This window comes from Acipenser ruthenus, chromosome 3, assembly GCF_902713425.1.
Source record: "Acipenser ruthenus chromosome 3, fAciRut3.2 maternal haplotype, whole genome shotgun sequence".
In the NCBI taxonomy this organism is placed as follows: domain Eukaryota; kingdom Metazoa; phylum Chordata; class Actinopteri; order Acipenseriformes; family Acipenseridae; genus Acipenser; species Acipenser ruthenus.
Window position 1 is genome coordinate 49,715,505 of NC_081191.1, and position 24,726 is coordinate 49,740,230.

General features: G+C 36.7%; 1 protein-coding gene across 6 annotated transcripts in view; it reads left to right on the forward strand.

The window, feature by feature from the left end:
- The window catches only part of topaz1 (testis and ovary specific TOPAZ 1), a 97,174-nt gene that overhangs the window by 67,550 nt on the left and 4,898 nt on the right, over window positions 1-24,726 (forward strand). For 2 of the 6 annotated variants that reach the window (XM_059013369.1, XM_059013344.1), the window contains 10 exons: window positions 6,470-6,533; window positions 7,725-7,876; window positions 11,766-11,858; window positions 14,404-14,519; window positions 15,050-15,116; window positions 19,600-19,771; window positions 20,064-20,164; window positions 20,360-20,525; window positions 20,760-20,924; window positions 21,547-21,750. In XM_059013369.1, coding sequence (XP_058869352.1) covers window positions 6,470-6,533; window positions 7,725-7,876; window positions 11,766-11,858; window positions 14,404-14,519; window positions 15,050-15,116; window positions 19,600-19,771; window positions 20,064-20,164; window positions 20,360-20,525; window positions 20,760-20,924; window positions 21,547-21,750 — 1,300 coding nt within the window. Of the gene's footprint in view, window positions 1-6,469; window positions 6,534-7,724; window positions 7,877-11,765; window positions 11,859-14,403; window positions 14,520-15,049; window positions 15,117-19,599; window positions 19,772-20,063; window positions 20,165-20,359; window positions 20,526-20,759; window positions 20,925-21,546; window positions 21,751-22,349; window positions 23,052-23,375; window positions 23,494-24,726 lie in introns of those variants that run through there. The other 4 variants (XM_059013358.1, XM_059013365.1, XM_059013351.1 and 1 more) reach the window with 4 other exon arrangements.

A 24,726-nucleotide genomic window follows, 5' to 3' on the forward strand; every position in this document is an offset into this window, starting at 1 on the left:
TGTTTTTGGTCCCTTTTAAACGCTCTGTAAAATGCCTTTTTTGTTGAATATATTTTTTTAATTGATCTATTAAACCATTTTTGCCATTTTGTTTTAGATTTCGATTTGTCTACTTTTGGGATGTAATTGTTTTGTGCCTCTAGTACTACAGTTTTAAAAAACAGCCATCCTTTTTTGGTGGATGTTTTCTCTATTTTATTCCAGTCGACTTCTGTTAGTCTATGTTTCATACCTTCATAGTTTGCTTTTCTAAAATTGTAAACCTTAGCTTTAGTCATTACTTTTTGGGTTTTAAAAATCACTTCAAATGAGACCATGTTGTGGTCTGAGTTTGCCAGTGGCGCTCTGACTGGTACTGGTAAGCTTGTACTTGCTTAGAATTTGAAATTGTAAAAAAATTGTATTTTCACTAATTTCAATTCCAGTTAGTGCGATTTATTATTGTTAATGTTATTCTATAGCTATATTTCCCCAGTTCCCCAGACAGCCTTGAAGGTCAACAGAAGAATCTTAAAAATAATCAGATTTTATTTGAAAGGTTTCCAAGACAGATGTAACTTTGTTTTGTACTTGTCAGTAGTCTTGCAGCAGCATTCTGGACCAGTTGCACTATTCAGATTTTTTATTAATGTTATTATTTGTTATAATTAAATGTAGAATATTTAGTTTACTGTTTAATGTGTTATTTTATTCAGTTGTGTTGTGTACTGCGCATCTAATGTGGTACTGTAGCTTAATTAGAAGACTGACAGGCACTGTGACGTTGCAGCACACTGCTTGTGTTATCGAATGATCTTGTTCAGATCGGGTTCAGATTAAGTGAAGTTTCTGCATCGCGATGGGGTAAAGACTAAACACAAAGATTTCAGGGTTCTAAAAATTTTCATTAACCCCAACCCTATTTATTTGTTTATATATATATATATATATATATATATATATATATATATATATTGTAACACGATTCGCACTCACTCGGGTTCGTGCCCCTTTAAAAATACGACCCAGCACACAGAAATGGATTTTCTTGCGCGGTTGCGCTAATTTTTTTAATAAAGACAAAAACAAAACAAATACACAAAATAAACACCTAGCTCTGTACGAGCACTAACTTACACACGGGAACACCCTTCCTAACACGGGACAGCTAAGCTGTTTTCCCGACTTTTCAAAAAAACCTCAAACTTAAACACACTGGTTTGACACCGCACTTACTTTTTCTCTGGCTACTCGGAGACAGAGCACCTCTTCTGCCTCCTTCTACTCAGCAGCCTCGAGCAGACTGCTTGCTCTCCTTTTAAATCCCGCACCTGGACCTCATTTTTAATAACGTCCAGGTGCGGATGATAATTAACAATAAAACAAGTAAACTAAACAATAAGCAAATTAAATGAAACAATAAATCAATCCATCAAAACAATTAACAAACAGGTGCATTTCTCTCGCAGGGAGGTTTTAACCCCCTCCCTGCTGTCTCTCACAACCCGCTATCTTACAATATATATATATATATATATATATATATATATATATATATATATATATATATATATATATATATATATATATATATATATACACGGTGCCTTGCAAAAGTATTCAGACCCCTGACCAATTCTCTCATATTACTGAATTACAAGTGGTACATTGAAATTTTGTTCTGTTTGATATTTTATTTTAAAACACTGAAACTCAAAATCAATTATTGTAAGGTGACATTGGTTTTATGTTGGGAAATATTTTTAAGAAAAATAAAAAACTGAAATATCTTGCTTGCATAAGAATTCAACCCCTGTGCTGTGGAAGCTCCCAGTTTACACCGATGAAAGAAACTGCCCTAACGAGGACACAATTACCTTACCATTGGCCTCCACCTGTGAACCATTAAAGTTGCTGTCACATTTTCTGGATAAAAACCCCACTGTTGAAGGATCATTGGTCAGGCTGTGAATCTGAAGGAAAATGAAGACCAAAGAGCATTCTACAGAAGTTAGAGATAAAGTAATACAAATGCATAGATTAGGGAAAGGGTACAAAATAATATCCAAGTGTTTGGATATCCCAGTGAGCACAGTTGGATCAATAATCAGGAAGTGGAAGCTGCATCACACCACCCAGGCACTGCCAAGAAAAGACTGTCCCTCAAAACTCAGCGCTCAAATAAGGAGGAGACTTGTGAGAGAAGCCACAGAGAGGCCAACAATCACTTTGAAGGAGCTACAGAGTTCAGTGGCTGGGAGTGGAGTAATGGTGCACCAGTCAACCATATCAAGAGCTCTGCATAACACTGGCCTGTATGGGAGGGTGGCAAGAATGAAGTCGTTACTCAAAAAGTACCATCTGAAAGCATGTCTGGAGTTTGCCAGAAAGCATGAGTGTGACCCAACTGCGATGTGGGAAAAGGTTTTGTGGTCAGATGAGACCAAGATAGAGCTTTTTGGCCAAAACTCAAAGCGCTATGTGTGGCGCAAACCTAAAACTGCCCATGCCTCAAGACACACCATCCCTACAGTAAAGTATGGTGGTGGCAGCATCAAGCTGTGGGGATGCTTCTCATCAGCAGGGACTTGGCATCTTGTTAAAATTGAAGGAAGAATGGATGGAGCAAAATACAGCGAAATACTGCAAGAGAACCTGCTTCAGTCCGCTAAAAAACTGAAGCTTGGGAGGAAATTCACCTTTCAGCAGGACAATGATCCCAAGCACAAGGCCAAAGCAACATTGGAGTGGTTCAAGAACAAAAAGGTGAATGTCCTACAGTGGCCCAGTCAAAGTCCTGATCTCAATCCCATTGAGCATCTGTGGCACTATTTGAAAATTGCGGTTCACAAGCGTCGTTCAACCAACCTGAACAACCTGGAGCAAATCTGCCAAGAAGAATGGGCCAAAATCACTCCGACACTGTGTGCAAAGCTGGTATATACTTACCCCAAAAGACTTAAAGCTGTTATTGCAGCAAAAGGTGGCTCAACCAAATATTAATGTGTGGGGGTTGAATACTTATGCAAGCAACATATTTCAGTTTTTTATTTTTCTTAAAAATATTTCCCAACATAAAACCAGTGTCGCCTTACTCACTCTATATACTAGTACAACCCACAAAAATCTGACCAAATACAATGTGAAAAATGTGCAAAAATGCAGAAAATCAGACGGGCCAAATACTTTTTCACGGCACTCTGTGTGTGTGTGTGTGTGTGTGTGGAAAAAAAAAAAAAAATATATATATATATATATATATATATATATATATATATATATATATATATATATATATATATGTGTGTGTGTGTTTTTATATGTGTGTGTGTTTTTATATGTGTGTGTGTTTTTATATGTGTGTGTGTTTTTATATGTGTGTGTGTGTGTTTTTATATGTGTGTGTGTGTGTTTTTATATGTGTGTGTGTGTGTTTTTATATGTGTGTGTGTGTGTTTTTATATGTGTGTGTGTGTTTTTATATGTGTGTGTGTGTGTGTGTTTTTATATGTGTGTGTGTTTTTATATGTGTGTGTGTGTGTGTTTTTATATGTGTGTGTGTTTTTATATGTGTGTGTGTGTGTTTTTATATGTGTGTGTGTGTGTTTTTATATGTGTGTGTGTTTTTATATGTGTGTGTGTGTGTGTGTGTGTGTTTTTATATGTGTGTGTGTGTGTGTTTTTATATGTGTGTGTGTTTTTATATGTGTGTGTGTGTGTGTGTTTTTATATGTGTGTGTGTGTGTGTTTTTATATGTGTGTGTGTTTTTATATGTGTGTGTGTGTGTGTGTGTGTGTGTGTGTGTTTTTATATGTGTGTGTGTGTGTGTTTTTATATGTGTGTGTGTGTGTGTGTGTGTGTGTGTGTGTGTTTTTATATGTGTGTGTGTGTGTGTGTTTATATATGTGTGTGTGTGTGTTTTTATATGTGTGTGTGTTTTTATATGTGTGTGTGTGTGTGTGTTTTTATATGTGTGTGTGTGTGTGTGTTTTTATATGTGTGTGTGTTTTTATATGTGTGTGTGTGTGTGTGTGTGTGTGTGTGTGTGTGTTTTTATATGTGTGTGTGTGTGTGTGTGTTTTTATATGTGTGTGTTTTTATATGTGTGTGTGTGTGTGTGTGTGTGTGTGTGTTTATATGTGTGTGTGTGTGTGTGTTTTTATATGTGTGTGTGTGTGTGTGTGTGTTTATATGTGTGTGTGTGTGTTTTTATATGTGTGTGTGTGTGTGTTTATATGTGTGTGTGTGTGTTTTTATGTGTGTGTGTGTGTGTGTGTGTGTGTGTGTGTGTGTGTGTGTGTGTGTACCGTATTACTTCGAATTAACGCCGCCCTCTAACGCCTTACTCAGATATCAGCTTTTTAATAGACGCCGCTCTCAATAAAGAAATGTAAAGGTATTTTTTTCTACCCCTGTTCAAAAAAATAAAGAAACGCGCAACTCTGCCTATGTACATGGCACCCCCGAAGAGACTGCAACCTCAATCCAGCATGTAATACAAACTAATGTACACCCACCTTAGTAAGCAAATGTTATTTTATAGTACAGTCCCGACAGTCAACCCAAGGTGAACTACTTGCAGCACAGCAGATCTTCACGTCCCTTTTTTTCCAGCAGAGTTCAGTGCCACACAGGGCTGTCCTGTTTACCTTGTCGTCAGCTTGGATGGTGGAAACTTAAACTCAGAGGAACATAGAGCTTTGCCGGTCACTCTAAGCGCTATCCGAAAGCTGGCTGAAGATATTTTCTTGTAGGGGGTTTAGTAGTGTTGTTTTTTGATTCAATTGGAATTTTACTCAGTCCTGTACAATTATATAAAAAAAAAAAAAAAACTTGCTTACTATCTATGAGAAGATTTTGTTTCAGTTTCTCTTACAGAGAAATTAGAAACAAGCAGGTAAATACAGTGAGGAAAAAAAAATAACCGAGTAGGATATATTTTAGTTTTAACAGAAATCAAACCGATATTCAGAGGTAATATTTTTCGTTAAGAAAAACTGCATCACATTCAACTACCGTTGTCTCTCCTCTTCTTGTTCCGCCCCATAGCAACCAATACACACTCCTGATTCACTGGTACACTACTCCCCTGACCTCCCAGCTCCCACCTAATAGGCTCTCGTTAACTGTCAGCAAATGTAATGTATTCAAACCCCCAAAACACACAAGAGTATAGTGGTGCAGATCGGAGCCTCTCATTGCACCGTTTCTAAAATGTCTTAAATCATTTAATAAAACATTGCAGCATTTGTAAAGCATAGTATTATTAATAAAGGCCACCCTCGTTGTAAGGGCCGCAGTCATTTTGTTCAATTTAAAATAAACACAGCGGCGCCAAATTGAAGTAGTGTGTGTGTGTGTGTATATGTATGGCAGCAGTGTGGAGTAGTTGTTAGGGCTCTGGACTCTTGACTGGAGGGTCGTGGGTTCAATCCCAGATGGGGGACACTGCTGCTGTACCCTTGAGCAAGGTACTTTACCTAGATTGCTCGAGTAAAAACCCCAACTGTATAAATGGGTAATTGTAAAAATGTGTAAAAAAAGAATGTAATTGTATGTAAAAATAATGTGATATTTTGTAACAATTGTAAGTTGCCCTGGAGATTTGACCGACTGAGTAACAAATATATGAATAATCGGGTTGGGGTTAATTAATTTTTAGAACCCTGACATCTTTTCCTGTTTGGGGTGGGGTTATATATAATAAAGAAATAAAATATATATTCCAGTAATAAGCAGTCTTGAATATTGACATTCATTTTTGACACCCTTTCTGGTAATTATACATGGAACCTATTTGTTTGTGTGTGTGTGTGTGTGTGTGGTGGTGGTGGTGTTGTGGTGTTTGTTTTTGTTTTGTTTTTGTTTTTTTTGTTTTTGTTTTTTTATAGTGGTTAAACTGTCGAGTCTTTCCAGGATCCCATTGTAAATTAGAAATAAGTACTTAATCTGTTATTTTCTAGTTTTTTAAATGGAGCCCCCTCATCCCACCCGCCACATCCCATGCATAGAACACCACACCTAATTCTAATGTTCCTAAAGCTGGTGTCATACTGTAGGTAAAATAAAAACATGTAAAAAATATATATAAACATTTGTTAGGTTGTATGTAGCTTGAGGGATACCAAATAGGTCACACAACATAATTACACTAATATGTAATTATCATATTTACAAGTTGCAGTAGTTTACCACATGTTGGGACAGCCAAAAAAAAAATGTTATACTGTCACTTGAATAGTCATGTGAAGCCATAAATGCAGAAAGCAGAAATGTTTGCATCATGAAAGGGACATTTTGAATGACAACTTGGAAATTATTTAATTTAAAAAATGCACACAGTTAATCCAATTTTAATTTCGCTTTCATTTGTCCCCTCTTCTATACATTCCAACGTTAGAGGTCTGACACCAAAGAACACAAAACACTTCTGCTATTAATGTTACTGTAATATTCATTAGGAATTAATAATGTTTTCCCTGTTTTCAGTTTTGCATGAGAATTGTACAGAAGTTTTTGAAGACTAGCAATCCATCTTTTTTGCAGCGTGCAGGTATGATTATCTCTAACTCCAGTATTTACCTCCTGTAGTAAAGCGGGGGGGGGGGGGGTTCTAGTGTGCCTCTGCTATTTACTTTGTCAGAGTAGGAGCAATCACATAGTTCAGGTTGTTGTAGATGAACCCTTGTCACAAGAAGTGAGCACACCCGATAGTGAGGGGTTTGTTGATATACTGTACATAGGCACAATAATATGTGGTGCAGTCGTTTAAATTAGGCATGCTTCTGCAGTCTCTTAACAGCAATATTTATTCAGCCTTTAAATTCCATACAGCAATACATTAATGGATTTTTTATTCATAGTACATTTTTTTCATGAAACTGTTGGCTCTAATTAAGCAATAGTGCCCGTCGATGAAGGATCTACCATGTGGTAGTTGACAGCGACTGGAGTTATGCATCCCGAGCCGAAGGCGAGGGCACTAGTGAAATTCAAGGTCAACCACCACACAGTACAGCCTTCAAGAAGGCACTGTTGCGATTAGAAAATTATTTCTCTCATTATTTGCTTTAAAAGAACACTTTTAAAACCTAAATTTACCTTTAACTTGTAATGATTCATCTGGTATCCTTCCACTAAGAAGTTTTGGGGAAAAATACATAATTGGAGAAAAAAAAAGTTAACTTTTTTCTTGTCAGAGTTGCTTAGTTTTTATTATGACAGTGCCAGAAATCTGAATAGAGCAATATTACCGTCTGCAGCTGTCTGTCTCGGTTTGTTGTTGAAAGATGCTTAGTTCCAGTCGAGCTGACAGGCTGTGATTGGCTGACTCATTAGTTGCGGTTACAGGACTGGTTGCCGCCTTCTGTGCAAAGTATTGATTAGCTCGTTTTGGTGGATATTAAAATACATTTGGACCAATTGTCTGTCTGGTATTGGCTGTCAAGTAGATGTGGACTGAGCTTTTAATTACTGCAAGTAAATATGAAAAATCCAGCACTTGCGTGGGTTGATTTTAAGTTTGATTCAACAGTTGATGTGGTGATGCTGGAAGCTGATGGTACTGAATTGTTTCCAATTTTTATTTAGTTACAGAAGAGGTGATATGATATACTGGAATCATTTTTAAATGCACCAGTGGTGATGATTCATTTTATTCTGAGCACTATATTGGGTTACAAAATAAATTCTATATAAATGATTACTGACTTGCAGGATAATGGCTATTTTTCTCTCATCTTAGTTACAGTGTTTACAACTTACTACAGAATCTCTCCTCCTGGCGTTCATTTTAATTCCGAAGTCATGACCCGTCTGCTGTACAGATTGCTTAATGAGAGTCAGATGAAAGAAGTCTTCACAGTGCTTCAAATTGTTGTGCTGGTCAAAATGTTGGTGAGTAAACAGAACTGCTGGAAATAGTGTTGCAGCTCTGAATGTTTCTCAGCATTTCATAAACATATGCGTTTAAAACTAAAAATCTTCAAAAAGCAATTGTACAGCAGTGTTTGTATCTTAAGCGTGGTTTATAGTCCATGTTCACAAAATGACACGTAGAGGTGAATGAAATTTTAGTTGTATTTTGTATTTCACTGATTTGCTTTCTTCTACCAATTTTACACTAGAACCGCCACGGTAATCATTTTGACGGTTTTCACTTTTAAAATTAAAATGACTCTGCGTGTGTTAAAGATCTGCGGTTGTCTGTTCTTCACTTTTCCTAAATACATGTATGTAGCAGGGCGGTAGAAAGCCCTGCTGTTTAAATGTATTTGTTCATTTTTAGAACGGGGTTTCCCCCTCCACGCCTGTTATTTTGTATTTGTGGTTTTTGATTTATTGTCTTTATATGATGGCGAAGCACTGTGTGATTTGTTATTGTTTTTGTATTTATTTAGAAATGTATTGACAGCGTAGCCAATTTTTTTGTTTAGTAGCGTGGATGGGTAGCCCCATCCAAATTAAAAACCTTGTGCAGAAGGTGGCCTCTTGCATAAAAGCCTGCTGCTCTCTGCACACAGGGTGGGTGTTAGGAACGAGAGAGAAACGAAACTTAAAAAAAAAAAAAACACATAGGATCAGTGAAGGCTACTGCCCAGCCTGACCTGTATTGTTTAGTATTTTGTGTTTGTGACTTGTTTACTTTTTTATTTTCGCTCTGTGAGCAGTGTTTTCTGTTTTAAATATTTTATTTATTTTTGTAATTGAAATAAACGACGCCCTACGTCTTTTTGAACTGCAGTACTTCCTTGGTGTCAGTGTTTTTCCCTTCCTGACTCTGGCCTGACATCACGACTCGTCCACCCTGTCACACGTGGTGTCCTCAGGGAGCACAGCGCCTCCTGGACTCAGGTCAGAGTAGGGTACTGCAGATTTTTTTTTTGTTTTTTTGTTTTTTCTATTCCGAGTGGAGTGAGAAAGGAGAGTGAGGAAGAAGGAGGATGGGAGGAAAAAGGAGGTTGGGAAGGAGACGGCAGTCGCTGCAGCAGCAACAGCCCAAGAGAAGGAAGAGCTACAAGAGGCAGCAGCCAGAGCTACCACAGATCTATGTGGTAGATGAGTGGTGCCCTGGTTGTGGGGAGTTTGGGCACCCGTTCTCAAAATAAGCAAATAATACATTTAAACAGCAGGGCGTTCTACCACCCTGCTACAATGTATTAAATATACTGGCAGCATTTGAAAGTCAGAATCGCAAAAATAAGTTATAAGCACTTCTACCTAGAACCGCCAAAAGTAGTCATTATGACGGCTTATTACAATACATGCAATTTTCGTATAACCTACAATACGCTATTTTTTATATGTATACAAGCTAGTTTGTTATCTCTACCTCCACTGAGTTTACAGCAGTATGTATTTGAATAGAATATTGCTCGTCTAGATATGTGTTATCCAAATATCAATTGTAATCCTATTAATTCCTTGGAGAACTGCCGTCGAGCTGTCTACGTGAGCATATATAGTCTGCTGTCTTATAATATTACTATTACAAGAATTTTGAGATCTTGATATTTTTGCGTTTTGATTTGAGAGCAACTACGGATGTATTTACATTGGCAGCAGAAATTTGGAACGACTTAATTGAAAACAGCATTGCCTGTTTCAACTAAACATAAAACAAAACACGGACAAGCAGCTGTTTCTGACAAAAGCACGGTCTCACTGGACACAATGCAGGTCAAACAAACCTGTCAAATTTGGGATCAAGTTTTGGCTGACAGCTGACCCTACCCCTACCTGTGCAAAGATGAAACTCGCCCAGCTGGTCAGTGACTGGATGACAATATGGTACTTGATGTATGGCTGAGGTAACCGTGCTTAGGAAAAGGGATGAATGTTACCAATGACATTTTTTTTATTTCACTAATTAGCAAAAATACAGCCTGGTTGGAACAGTAAACAAAGAGCAAAACCTACTACCCAGTGAAAGCAATTACCAGTGTCCAGTTGCTATATTTTACAATGTACTGGACATGGCAGCCATCAATTCCTTCGTTTTGTACAATTAATGCACTGGGGAAAATATATGATACTAGCCACAGAGCTTTGGCAGAAACATTTCTATCAGAAAACTGCAAAGCGGCAGGGAAACGCAGCTCAACCTGGATTCAGTGAGCATCAAGTGACACACGCAACAGAAAACAATGCCAGGTTACTAAATGCAATAAGAAATAAAACGTCCGATATCTGTGCCCAGTGTGAAAGAGCAGTATTAACATAAGAAAGTTTAAAAATGAGAGGAAGCCATTCAGCCCATCTTGCTCGTTTGGTTGTTAGTCGCTTATTGATCCCAGAATCTCATCAAGCAGCTTCTTGAAGGATCCCAGGATGTCAGCTTCAACAACATTACTGGGGAGTTGGTTCCAGACCCTCACAATTGTGTAACAAAGTGCCTCCTATTTTCTGTTCTGAATGCCCCTTTATCTAATCTCCATTTGTGACCCCTGGTCCTTGTTTCTTTTTTCAGGTCAAAAAAGTCCCCTGGGTCGACCTTGTCAATACCTTTTAGAATCTTGAATGTTTGAATCAGATCACCGCGTAGTCTTCTTTGTTCAAGACTGAATAGAATCAATTCTTTTAGCCTGTCTGCATATGACATGCCTTTTAAACCCGGGATAAATCATTTAATATATTTGCTATTTTTTTTTCTTCGTCTATGATTTTGCCATGTGTGTCTCTTTAGACATTTAACCTCCTCTTTGAATATTCTCTTGCTGTTATATATTGGAAAAACATTTTGGAATTGGTTTTAGCCCCCTTAGCAATATTGATTTATATCTTTCTCTTGGCCTTTCTAACTTCCTTTTTGACTTGTGTTTGCAGTTCCAAGTACTCTTTCTGTGTACTTTGTTTTTGGTCCCTTTAAACGCTCTGTAAAGTGCCTTTTTTTCGCTGAATATTTTTTGTAATTGATCTATTAAACCATTTTGGCCATTTTGTTTTAGATTTAGATTTGTCTACTTTTGGGATGTAATTGTTGTGCGCCTTTAGTACTACAGCCTCCTTTTTCTGTGGATGTTTTCTCTTTTGTGGCATGTGGCAAATGCAGACGACAAGTTGATAAGCGTTACATCTGCGTGGATTGTGCTAATATGGGGGCTACTTTGAAGTATTTCCCTGAATGCGCATTCCCGTTACACATAAATAAAATAAATAAATATTTAGATTTTACAGTTACTGGTTACACAATATTTTCTTTTGAAATGTTTATTTTATTATAATTTAAAATTTTTGGAAGTCATGCTATGCAGTAGGCTAATGTGAAAAAAAAAGCCTTTTATGTTTTTGTAAAATTCGTTTTTACAATTTTGTATGTACATTTAGCAGTTTACACTATATTCTTTTGAAATGTGTATTATAGTTTTTAAATTTTTTACGTCATGCATTATATGCGCTAATTTTGAAAAAAAAAAACGTATTTTTGTAAATTACTTTGTTTTTACAATTTTGTATGTACATATAGCAGTTTATTTTTATGAAATGTTTATTTTCTTACTTTTTCATTTTTTTTTACATCATGCATTATATACGCTAATTTCGAAAATAAAGCCTTTTGTTTATTTTTTCATTTAAATACAGTTCTGCAATACAAATGTTAGCTATGATGTTCGTAAATAAAACTTAAGTTGTATCTGATAGTTTGTGTTTCATTTTCATATCGAAGCTGTTTTAAAATGTACCCGTCAAAATGACTACCACTGGCGGTTCTAGATAGTAGCATAAACCCAGCGGTTGTAGTGTTAAAAACCTACTGATACTTTCCTTTTATAACGTGTGTCTGTAGCCACCATCAGATCTTCTACTTCAAGTATTTCAGCGTGTGACCTTATTGGGCCTCAGAAAAGCAGTACCAAGTCTGATTGATGTAACATGCAAGGTATGTTGTCAAAAGTTTGTGATTTGGTTTTGGAGTTGCAGTAATTATTGTAACTTATTGACAAATTGAAAAGGGCGAGCTGGAAAATGCCCCTATAATAAACATTTTGGGTCATTTAGTGCCAAATCTGGACAGCTAAGGATAATTTGAAGACGGCACTGATTTTTTGTATTGGGAAAACTTTAAATTGCAGTGGTTTAGAGTCACGGTTTCATGTTTTGGCAAGATCCAGTGTTCAAAATGATTTACAGTATCTCAGAATGCATCTTTTTCTTAAATAGCTTGGGGAATATTAGATTTAAATTTAATGGCCTTGACCCTGGATCTAGGGCAGCAGTGTGGAGTAGTGGTTAGGGCTCTGGACTCTTGACCGGAGGGTCGTGGGTTCAATCCCAGGTGGGGGACACTGCTGCTGTACCCTTGAGCAAGGTACTTTACCTAGATTGCTCCAGTAAAAACCCAACTCTATAAAAGGGTAATTTTATGTAAAAATAATGTGTAAAAAATAATGTAATTGTAAAAATAATGTGATATCTTGTAACAATTGTAAGTCGCCCTGGATAAGGGTGTCTGCTAATAAATAAATAATAATAATAATAATAATCTCAAAATCCCCCCCCCCTTTCAGTTTACTATGCTTCAGAGAAAGACATGTCATATGACACTGATGCTGTTTTTGTCGTTCATAATTAGATTCACTAGTAGTTACAGTAAAAATACAGTACCATTTCTTCATCTATTTTAAAGGAAGTAAGAAGTACATTTGCTTGTGTAAGCCACATCATGTTTTGTTATGTTAACCATGATTTATCCTTTTTGTCAAACACAATTTATTTGGCCTATACTGATGATTAACTATGATCAATGAAGTGCAATCAATGATCTTGGAAATCTCAAACTGTCCTGAAAAAGGGCACATTTTAGGGGTGCAATCACCACTTGAAAAATATCACTCCCCTGCCTTTTTCAAATATAAGGTATTATAACTAGTGCTGGGACAAATATCAGAATATCTGATATTTTAGGCAATAATAAAATGTCTGTCTGCCAGAAATGATATCGTTGATAGAAAGGAAATATGCATCACAACGTGTTTTGTCTGCCGTCTGTTCACCACGTTACCGGGACTCGCGCTACAGCTTCTATAATGGCAAGTGGAAAAAGATCTGTCGGATGGTGGGATTTAAAAAAAAAAAAAAAAAAATTATGAATGTGGTGCCTACTTTATGTACTATTTTTGGGGGAATAAAAAAAACGTATATTTAAGTTAAACTGCTATATGGCAACCTTTTGTTTTCTAATTAATTTAGGAGATAAAGTAAGGCCTACACAACGTATTCTTACTCCTGGGATATTTTTGTACTTTAACATGTTACATACAGTGGCTTTTATTACCTTTTGCAAATGAACAAATATCTGAACAAATATCTGAACAAATACAGTACACCCTTGCTATAACAGCCTTCATTATAATGAACCTTCGGCTTTAACGAACCTGGCCTTTGGACCCCAAATAAAAAAATCATTTTATGTTGCAACAAAGCTGGAAACTATATTGATAGTTTGAAAAAAAGAGTAACGCAAGCATGTCTCTGTCGTGAATATAGGCTGTCAAAAAGCACTTTTTTGGCTTGTTCAGCAACCATGCGGCAAAGCAAAATTGATTTTAAAGAAAAAAAAACAGAAAAAAAATAAACGTGGATCTGATTAACTTCTCATGTCAAACTTCATGTCGGATTGATTTGGAATAAAAGATCAGTTTGGGATACTTGCATGTTGGATTAAGATTTGCTGCACTTTGAAACGATTCATGGCAGATTTGATTTTGAATAAGTTCTCAGCCTCAATTTGGGATTTTTGCTTTTTGTACTGCGTTTTTATTCTTTAACGAAATAGGATAAAGCAAAGGCAGAATACTGCATACATGAAACGAACAGGTACATGTAATTCTACTTTTTATTCACACTCTCATCACATTACTCCAACAGTTTATTGTTCATTTTGGTTGTCCTTTCGCTATAACAAACCTCTTAATATAACGAACAAAAGGCCTGAACCCCAACAGGTTCGTTATAGCGAGGGTGTACTGTATCTAAATCTTGAACAAATATCCAAACATGAAAATTCCATGTTTGTCCCAGCACACTAACTGTATCTGTGATCCTCCACAGATCCAGTGAATCATCTGCAAATTGAAATTGAGTTTTCCAATAAAAAGCATCCCAGGCAATTTTTTTTTTTTATCCTGATTTGTGAATTAACTGTTTGTTAATTATTTTAATTGAGGCTAAAGTGCCTGATTTTTTTATTTGTCAATTTTGCACATACAGTAAACTTCCTTTTTAATAATTTGACAGATTTAACCCTGCTGGTGAAGACATGCTTAATCTGCTTAATTAGTTCTAGAGATTTAGTTCTAGAGATTGACGATAATTTATGATTTGAGTGTTTCCAATTTATGGGTCTAACCAGATGGTAAAAATCATTATGTAAAACTGCAAAAGCACTTTGTGTGTGGGTGCGGGTTGTTTTATCCCTTCTGCAGTGTGTTGATGCAGGCTTGGAGCTCACGGTAGAGAACTTTAACTACATGCAGCGACAACTTGATCTACTGCAAGCACCAAGAGAGGAGATTGATGTCTTTCTAGCAGTCAAATCAAGGTGGGATTTTTTCCAAATAGTCATGCAAATTATTTACATGTAACACTCAATAGTGATCATTTTAGAAACACGAAAAGAACCTTAACAAATTAAATGACAGACATTTTGATTAAGTCTTTTTCAATGTCTTCAATACTGGATACAATCCTCTGAACAATTAAATGATTTTCAGAGATGTTTCCTAATTGTTTGCTGAGAAGGGATTCATGCCCCCATTTTAATATGTAATCTTCAAAATGGTGGGGAAAAAAATTGGTTTTAGGCATTGGCTGGGGTTACCTTTTAACTACTGAAGTGTGGTGTAATCTTAAATTGCAATTCCTGAGTAGCTATAAACTAACTAAACTGCAGCTACAACTAATCTTTACTACATTTGTACAGTCTTTGCAGTGTAGTTCAATTACACTGTGGCTGTTTTTTCATAGGTGGTTACCACATGGTGTCTCAGCAAGAAAAGATGGAACTAAAATAAAAAGTTGTCCTCCTCCTAACATATTTTGAACCTTGTTCATGTGTTGTAACTTTTATAGGTTACTGGAGAAACAAGCTACGAGAAATGAGCAGTTTGATCTAGATGTTGCAGTTGCTGAAGTGGAGGTATGTGTAACTTCCTTCCTGTGTTTTACAGTACATAATTAGATCACAGTAACCACAATCTAGTACAGTCCTGCAGTCAGTGACTCGAGTCGCAATTTTCGATGACTCAACTCAAGTCATTGTCATCAAACTGGAGTCAGTCTTTATGATAAAATAAATTACACAATCAGTTTCGTTTTCAATATCCGCAGCCCTTCTTCTGATGCATACAAGCCCTGCCTCTATGAGTGAGAAGAACATGTGACAACACAGAGACGCGACCAGCCGTGGGAACTGCCGATGCGTCACAACCTGCTCAGTCAGGTGTGGGGCACTCTGTGGCACCTGGACCCATCGAGCCTGCAGCTCTGGGCTTGGCTCATGGACGGTTGCATTTGAGCCGTCTGGGGCTATCAAACAGGGTTATTTGACACCCTACAAAATGCTAGGGCATCCTCTACTCGTTCCCAATATGGGTACAAGTGGTGCGTGCGCCAGACGTGGTGTTTGGCTCATGGATTCGAACCCACGACATGCCCTATGGCAGTTTGTGGCAAAGTGGTTTGCAGTGCGTAGGTGTAGAGGTGATGCAGTGCTCAGTAATAAGAGACAAGACAGTTCACAGTGAATAACAGCTCTTTTATTTGGCTGGGTTGCGTGCTCGCAACTCTTAAATAATAGTAACTGGTTCTTCATAGGGTTCGGTCCTGAAATAATAATACACTAAACAAGACAAACACAACATGGTCACAAGTCCAGAGTGAGTGCTTTTAGTGAAAGTGGTGATTTAACGTACACAATGGTGAAGTATAGTCCAGGTTTGTTTGCTGGCTGTTTAGCTACAGCTCCCGGAGTTTAGCCTTCTATAAATGACAAACATGACAGTTTAATAGAGAGACAAAACACAAAAACTCAGTTTCTTTTTAAAACATTGTAATCCTTTGAGTCCTTTCGTAACCATAACCAAGGAACAGATTACTTTGCCACATCCCCTGATATACCCTCAGGCACACCCCCTTCAGTAGCGAGTGTAATCACTTATCTTCCAGTCCATGACTGACACATCTCCTACCCAAGGCGATGACTTCTGGTATTGTGACACTGCCCCCTTTCTGGATGGCCACCTTCCAACTGACCCTGGAATGAACTGCCAAACCATCCAGTCCGGGGCACACTGTTCCTGTTATACCTAGGAATGCGCCAAATCTGAATCCTACATCTGCCCAAACACACATCCATTTTAATACATCCCTCTAATGTGTGCAGGTCTTTAAATAAGATACAAATCCGGTATTGAACATAACTGTTATATTTAATAACAGGTATTCAAGAACACGTTTGATGAACTCTGTTGCAGCTCTCAACTACCTAAATTACTGGTGGCGCACGCACTAAACACATCATGCAGCTGCTGAATGTAAACAATGTTTTGCAGGGAGGTTCAGGTCACTCACAGTAATTTTTTCCTCCTAGCTCTCAGATCAGTTGACACAGGTTGAAACATCATAAAAGAAAATAGTGGGTTATGGCAAAGATGCAGCTCTCCTTTCTTGTAAAAGTGAAGTAAACGTTCTGTATTTTGACATTTCTGTTGTGTAAGCTTCAAACTGAAATCTTGTGCGTGTCCCTTGTTAGTAGCTGCAAGTCTTTCATTCAACAGTTTCCTTCAGTTTTCTTGACAATTTTTGTAGATTCGGTTTTCGGTTCGGTAGTTGGCCGAATTTTTTTAGATGGAGTCGGTATTCGTGCAAATCCCAAAAACTTGGATTCGGTGCATCCCTAGTTATACCGCACCCTCACAGGCCGGGAGGGAGATTGTTGACTAGGATTCATTTGCTCTCTGTCACACAGTTATGCTGCAGTTTTTACATGGCCTTTTTGATGAGTGGAAGTCCCCCTCTACTCTAAAGGTTAACTTGGCAGCCATTTCGGTATGCTATGTAAAAGTCGATTTTCTCCCCAGGAGCTCATTTCCTGGCTTAGGCCACCGGTGAAGGATTAAGTTCCTCACTGGAGGTTAAATATAGTGCTTAATGCATTGACAAAGCCTCAGTTTGAGCCCATGCACTCAGCTGAGCTCTTTCAAGACAGCTTTCTTGCTTGCGATCACCTCTGCTAAGTGGGTGAGTGAAATTCAAGCACTTTCAATTTTGAAAGTTTCAATTTTTCAGAGGCCAAAAATAAGGTCACCCTTCGTACTAACGCAGCTTTCCTGCTGAAGACAATCTCGGTTTTCCACATAAATCAGTCAGTGGAATTGGAGACTTTCCATCGCCAGCTCCATACGCTTTGCCCAGTGCGGACGTTAGCATACTATGTGGAGAGGAATAAAAGCTGGAGGCAGTCGGAACAGCTGTTTTTGTTAAGGGGCTCAATCCATGGACAGGCTCTGTCTAAACAGCATCTGTCCAAGTGGTTAGTAGGCACAGTACAGACTGCATATGCCAATCTGTCCCCGCCGAGAAGCTCACTGGCCATTCCACCAGGGGTCAGGTGACTTCATGGGCGTTGTTCCACGGTGCTTTCATCCAGGACATATGCAGTGCAGCAGTATGGGCTTTCTCCCATACAGTTGCCAGGTTCTATTGGCTGAATGTCATGGACCCGCAGAATCCTGGAGTTGGCACAAGAGTACTGAGGGCGGCTTCCCAGTCTACCCTCACGATACAACATCATTAGAGGTGAGTCCATCTTAATGTTTTTCAGTATGGAACATTACAGTGACACAAGCGGTCATAGCTTGCAATTGGGTTGTATGCCATGTCCTTGCGACAGCTTGGGTATGTATACTCACTCATTTGTAATAGTTAGTATTCTCAACTTAATAGGGAACATTAGGTTATTATCATAACCCTGGTTCCCTGAAATATTAGTATTAACCATGAACTTCAGGGGTCGCTGCGTTCATGGTCGCAATCTGAAAAAAATGACATTGCTGGCACGACGTGCTGCTGTTTTATGATGGCGGGGTGGAGCTGCAGCAGCGCCACCCTGTTGTAGCGAGAGTCTGGTATAGAGCTTTCAGTTTGGGTGTCTAAAGGGAAACATCCATTTATAATGGTTAATATTCCTATTTCAGGGAACCAGGGTTATGATAATAACCCAACATTATCTGGTTTAATGTATATTGATCTAATGTTATACTGTGTTTAAAAAAAAAAAAAAAAAAAAAAAAAGTTTTAGAAAACAAAACTGGCAAAAAAAACATTTTGCTACAGTTGTAAGTTGTTTTTAAAATCCAAATTCATGTACAAGCTTAAAAATTTAAAAAAAAAACAAAAAAAAAAAACACACAAACCACCCTTTGGAGCTTTAATAATGGTATTTCTGAAAATGGGCAGACTAGACCACAGAAGCATGATTTTGGGAATAGGCACAATCAACATTGCCAGACGAAAGGAGATTGAGGACAGAACTGTATTGTAAATTTCCAAGAAGTGGTCTGTGGATTTTGTCATAGTGGGTGAACAGATTGTTTGCGCTGCTGGGGCTATTTTTCATGTGTTTATGAAACAGCAGCTACAATACCAGTCTTATGTTAGTAGGGTTATTCAAAATCCAATTTACCTCTTAGTATTGCTATAGTATTTGCACATTTTAACTACATTGATTTTATTTTGAATGTGCACATTAGTGAACAACCCTTTTTTTTTATCTGAAAATAACTAAAATGACTTGCTGGTATTTTGTAACACGCATTATTATGCTAAAATCTTAGCCCTTTCAAGATACATTTTGTTCTGTAATAAGCAAATTAGGTTGTGTTTATTGATTTTGAACTGTAGCATTTATGTGCAAGTATGCAATGGTTTTGCCTCTGATTTCGCCTCGGTTGGATTACTTGGACTGTTTTACTTGGACTTGGACCTTTTGTAGCTGCTATGTTTTAAGCTTAGAAGCAAGATCTCTGTAGCAAAATAAATGCCACAAAATTCTTTCATATGGTTAAGGTATCTGAAAAAAACTGTCCGGGAGCTTCACTTTTGAGAAAAGGTGAAAAACACTTAGGTTGCCATCAGTAATTTTGTAAATAAACACAAAACACAAGGCAGAAACCGTGACCATATTATTGTGCATCTCAATTTTGTATTTAATTGAAATGTCCTTTTCTTTTTACTTTGTAGATTGCTAATCTCCTGTAAAATGAATCTGATTAAATTGAACTGTCAGAACTAATGACTCAAACTGACTCGAGCCAGATAGGCAACTTGATTTCAAGCAAACTCTGTGACTCGAGCTTGGCATGTCAAAGACTCGACTTGAGTCTTACCCCCCAGTGACTCGACTCGAGTCAATTTTTGTGACTCGATAACAATACTGCAGTACTGCAATGAAACTTAGTTGTTCCTTGGGGCAGGCTACTGAAAATGCGTAGGTAAAAAATAGTTACAGGGTATTTAATCCAATACTGTAGTTGTATTTGCTTTGAATTTTAAAAAGTCTTTTATATTTTTAGACTAATACTTAATTGTGTATGCATTGTGTTCTGCCTTGTATTTTTCAGCATTGTAAAGAACAGCAAGACTGGGCAAAGCTGGGAACAATCTTCATTAATGTGTGCCTCGGTTACAGAAATCTTGGTGAACTCAACAGATTCTGTAGTTGCATTGCATCCTCACTTATAAAAGATGTAAAGGAAACACCTATGATTCCATTCCGTGAATTTGCAGAAAAAGGTATAGGGAATTTTTTGATTTGTGTTTATGCTTTTCACTTTTATAAAATTTCTATTCTACCTAATTAGGACCTATATAAACTATATATTTAAGAGAGGAACAAGCCTATTGACAATTGTAACTGTTTTTAGATTTTAGTACGACTCAGCATGCAGCAATAGTAAGAAATGTGTAGGCTGTTTAAGTAAGCCATGTATACATTTTATAGTTGCTGTACACCTCTGTTTCAAGATCAACACATTTTTAAAACAAAATAAGGCATTCTCGAATAAAATACCTTTTGTTTTTCTAGTGTGTCAAGAACCCCATGTAAGTGGATTAGACAAAAGCTTACTTGGCAGGATTGGAATCTCTGTATTGTTTGGGTACTACAAAGCACAGCATTGGACCAAGGTATGATCAATTCGATGTATTTTATAGTTCTCTGTTGCACTTGGGACTTCAGGTGCATTAGCTTGCAGTAGAGTTGCCAAATGCTGTATAAGAAGATTGTGGAAGTCCAGTGTTGTACACACAGTTCCTGATGCTCTTATAGAGCAATGGAAAATTAAATATTTTCCTATTGAGTGATGCATTGTTTGTAATCAGGGAAGAAGATTGCTAGATACTTTGCATGGAATGAAGATTCATTTTTCAACACTGAAAGGGCTTCTTGGGAATGATTGTTATGCATCCAGATGCCAGATTCTAAATATTGCTGCAGAAATCTACCTGAACAGTGGGAATCTGGAAAAAGCAGTATCAGTGTTAAAAGGTACACCATTTTTATTTTCTCACTGATGACACTCAAAACAGAATGTCTCTACATATAACAATGCCCAGATGCAAAATACTGTGATTTAGTGATTTTCGTACCATAACACTGGGTTTCATATATTGTGTTTCACTGATGGCTTTGTTTGCAAATAAATAATTTAAGGTGGTGCAACTGCACTGATGAATGATATATTTAGATTATTATTTTTTTAAATTTTTTGTATTTTTTTAGAATCTGATTGGATAATCAGCACACCCGTGTGGCCTTGTGACAACATGGATGTCCTGAACCGCCATAACTTACTTTGTAGAATGGCAGAAGAAAGTGCGATCAAGAACTTGCACAGAGAAGCTCTTGAAGTTTTGAAAAAACTGCCAGGGCTCCAGAATTTCTCAGGTTGGTATTAATTCAGTTATCATTTTGTTTTTATCTCTAATTCCACTTTTTTTTATATATATACTTGTCAAGGTACGTTCAGGTCCATTAACACTCAAGCAAACTTTGGAACAAGTACAGCAGGAAAGGTTACTAATGGCTTAAGAAAAAAGATTTTTCAGGTAAACCGAATAATGGCACTAGAAACTATGTAACAGAGACTACTTGAGTGATGGACTTTATTGCTGTCATTAGATTTTGGTTTCTGGAACATTAGAGATAAAACAGTTTCAGAGAATGGCTCTGATTTTGATACACAGCTGTAGTAAAAAAAATTCAGCGTAATTTTCATAATGCTGATTAATGTCATTTGACATGTTGTTGTTGTTGTTGTTGTTGTTGTTGTTTTTTATATATATATATATATATATATATATATATATATATATATATATATATATATACATATATATATATATATATATATATATATATATATATATATATATATATATATATATATATATATATATACATATACATACACACGTAGGATCGTAGATGGCACAATGGTTTTAACAAACACAAAATATCTAGTTATTTATTTGTACTTTTATATGGTAAATGTGTGTTTCCATTTCAGATAATGTGGATGTTTCCCGTTATACAATGATATTCAACAGACATTTAAGTGCTTGCATTGAGAACCAGAATCTGGCTGTGTCTTCCAATACTGTTGATTTCATGACTTCAAAATCAATTCCAGTGGATTTTTCCTTGCTTAGAAAGTTAATTTTTAAATTAGGAAAAAACAGTCTTTGGTTGAAAGCTAGATCCCTCTACAAAAGTAAGTATAGTAAATATATAGTACATATAAAATACAGCAGATGGTTTATTTTACATTTAAACATATTTGTGTGTGTGTGTGCATATATGTGTGTGTGTATAATACAATATATATAGATTTGATATTTCTTATTTTTAGGCAAGGTGAAACATTTGACAATGGAAAAATCTGTACACCTATTTTCCACAGAAAGATCAAGTGGTCATTCACTTTTCAATGTGTGTGTGTGTGTGTGTATGTATGTATGTATGTATGTATGTATGTATGTATGTATGTATAGTCAAACCTGTATTAAGAGACCACTCAAAGGACAGTCTAATAGTGGCCTCTTAACACAGGTGGTCTTTTAAGAGGGCCCTCAACTTACGAATTTTCTATTTGTATCTGACATGCTTTCCTGTAATTATGTATGTCTTACATACTGTCAAAGCCAAAAGATGTAATATGAATAAAAGGAAATATGTAATTTATTAACATTCATTTAGATAATGCATTTACAAAACAAATTATTTTGTGAAAGTAGTTAATGCTTGCCTGTCTCAGGTCACACAAAATGTTTAAATCCTTTGCAAATTTCAATACCTGTGTCTGCCTTTCAGGTACGTGTTGATTCATTGCATCCTGAAACCAACGCCAGCATAAGATATTTTTCAATTTACTATGTGGGATGCACTGAATCCAAGTTTTTGGGATTAGGCTGAATGCCGAATATCAAATCCATCTCAAAAGATTCGGTCAAATACCGAATCTACAAAAATTGTCAAGAAAACTGAAGGAAACTGAAAAAACAGACTGGCAGCTACAAACCAGGGATGCGCACAAGCTATAGTTTTTAGTTAATAGTATTTTTATTACCGAATGGAAATATATCCCTGAATAAGATTTTAGTTTGAAACTTACACAACTTACCTCTAGCCCCCTCCCCCCACAACAGAAATGTCAAAATACAGAACCGTTCGCCTTTACAAAAAGGAGAGCTGCATCTTAACCTGCTGCCATAACCCACTATTTTCTTTTATGACGTTTTATGACGTTTCAATCCCATGTCAATTGAGAGCTAGGAGGAAAAAATTGCCATGAGTGACCTGTATCTCCCTGCGAAATAAAACCCACGTTGATGTAACACCTATCAAATAGGCTAAAAAATATTTTAATAATATTAAATTATTAAATTATTTTAATAACACAGCAGTTCCCAAATGGTTCGACTTGTATTGGCACATTACAGTAACGTAAAATGTAATTTATTAAAGCATATTGTTCAACAACGTCTTGCACATCTGACAGTTGTAAAGTTAAAAAAAAAATATATATTTCTGTGCACACTTTTTTTTTTTTTTTTTTTTTTTTAATCTCCGTATGATCTCTAGAACACAGACAAAGTACAAGTCTACAACAGTTTGCCGTTACTATATATTACAGGTTTACTGCATAACTTTACTCCATGAAACATGGGGGGTATGTTTACATTCAGCAGCTGCGTGACGTGTTTAGTGCATGCGCCACCAGTAATTTAGGGAGTTGAGAGCTGTGACAGAGTTCATCAAACATGTTCTTTTTCTTGAATACCAGTTATTAAATACAACAGTTACGTTCAATATCGGATTCATGTCTTTTATTTAAAGAAAAACTGTGCACATTGGAGGGATGTATTCAATTGGATATGCGTCTGGGCGGATGTAGGATTCGGATTCGGTTCACCAAATCCTAAATATTCGGCCAAATCTGAACCCTGCTTAGAAAGTAGGTATTTGGGCTGAATCCAAATCGGTGCATCCCTATTTTTTTTTATATATATTTTTTTATTATATATATATATATATATATATATATATATATATATATATATATATATATATATATATATATAATATAATATATATATATATATATATATATATATATATATATAAATATATATATTAAACACAGTGCCCTCCATAAGTATTGGGACAGTGAAGTCAAAATTGCTATTTTTGCTATACACTCAAGCAATATGAAAATACGAGTAAAAGATTAATATGAGGCAAAAGTACAGACTGTCACCTTTTATTTCTGGTGGTTTCAAGACATACATGTTTTACCAACTAAGAATAACAGCACTTTTAGAGTTCCATCCCCCCTGTTTTATGTGAGCATAAGTATTGGGACAATTCAACTTAAAGCAAATATAAGAAGTATAAAAGCTAGTATTTAGTCGCAAATCCCTGGCATGCAAAACAGCAGTGAGTCTGCGACCCATTGACATCACCAAACTCTTGGTATCGTCCTTTGAGATGCTTTGCAAAGTCTTTACTGCAGCCATTTTCAGCTGTTGCTTGTTTTGGGGAGTTTCTGACTTTAGTCTCCTCTTCAGCAAATGAAAGGCATGTTCAATCAGGAGATTGACTTGGCCAGTCTAAAACTTTTTTCCCCTGATGAACTCCTTGGTTGCGTTGGCAGTGTGTTTTGGGTCATTGTCCTGTTGCATTGTGAAGCGCCGCCCAATGAGTCTGGTGACATTTTCTTGTACATTGGTAGCCAAGATGCTTCTGTACACTTCTGAAGTCATTCTGCTGCTGCCATCATTCGTTACATCATCTATAAAGATGAGTGAGCCCGTTCCATAGGCAGCCATGCATACCCATGCCATGACACTACCTCCACCATGCTTCACAGATGAGGTGGTATGCTTTGGATCATCTGCAGTTCCTTTTTTTTCTCCACACTTTTGCCTTCCCATCACTTTGATAAAGGTTAATCTTTGTCTCATCTGTCCATAAAACTCCAATAAAACTAGAGTTCCAAAACTCTACTGGCTCATCTCTGTACTACTTTTTTTTTTTTTAGCAAATTCTAATCTGGCCTTTCTGTTTTTGGTGCTGATCAGAGGTTTGCATCTTGCAGTGTAGCCTTTGTAATTCTGCTGTCGAAGTCTTCTGCGAACAGTAGATTGTGACACTTTCACACCAGCATTCTGGAGGTTGTTGGTGATTT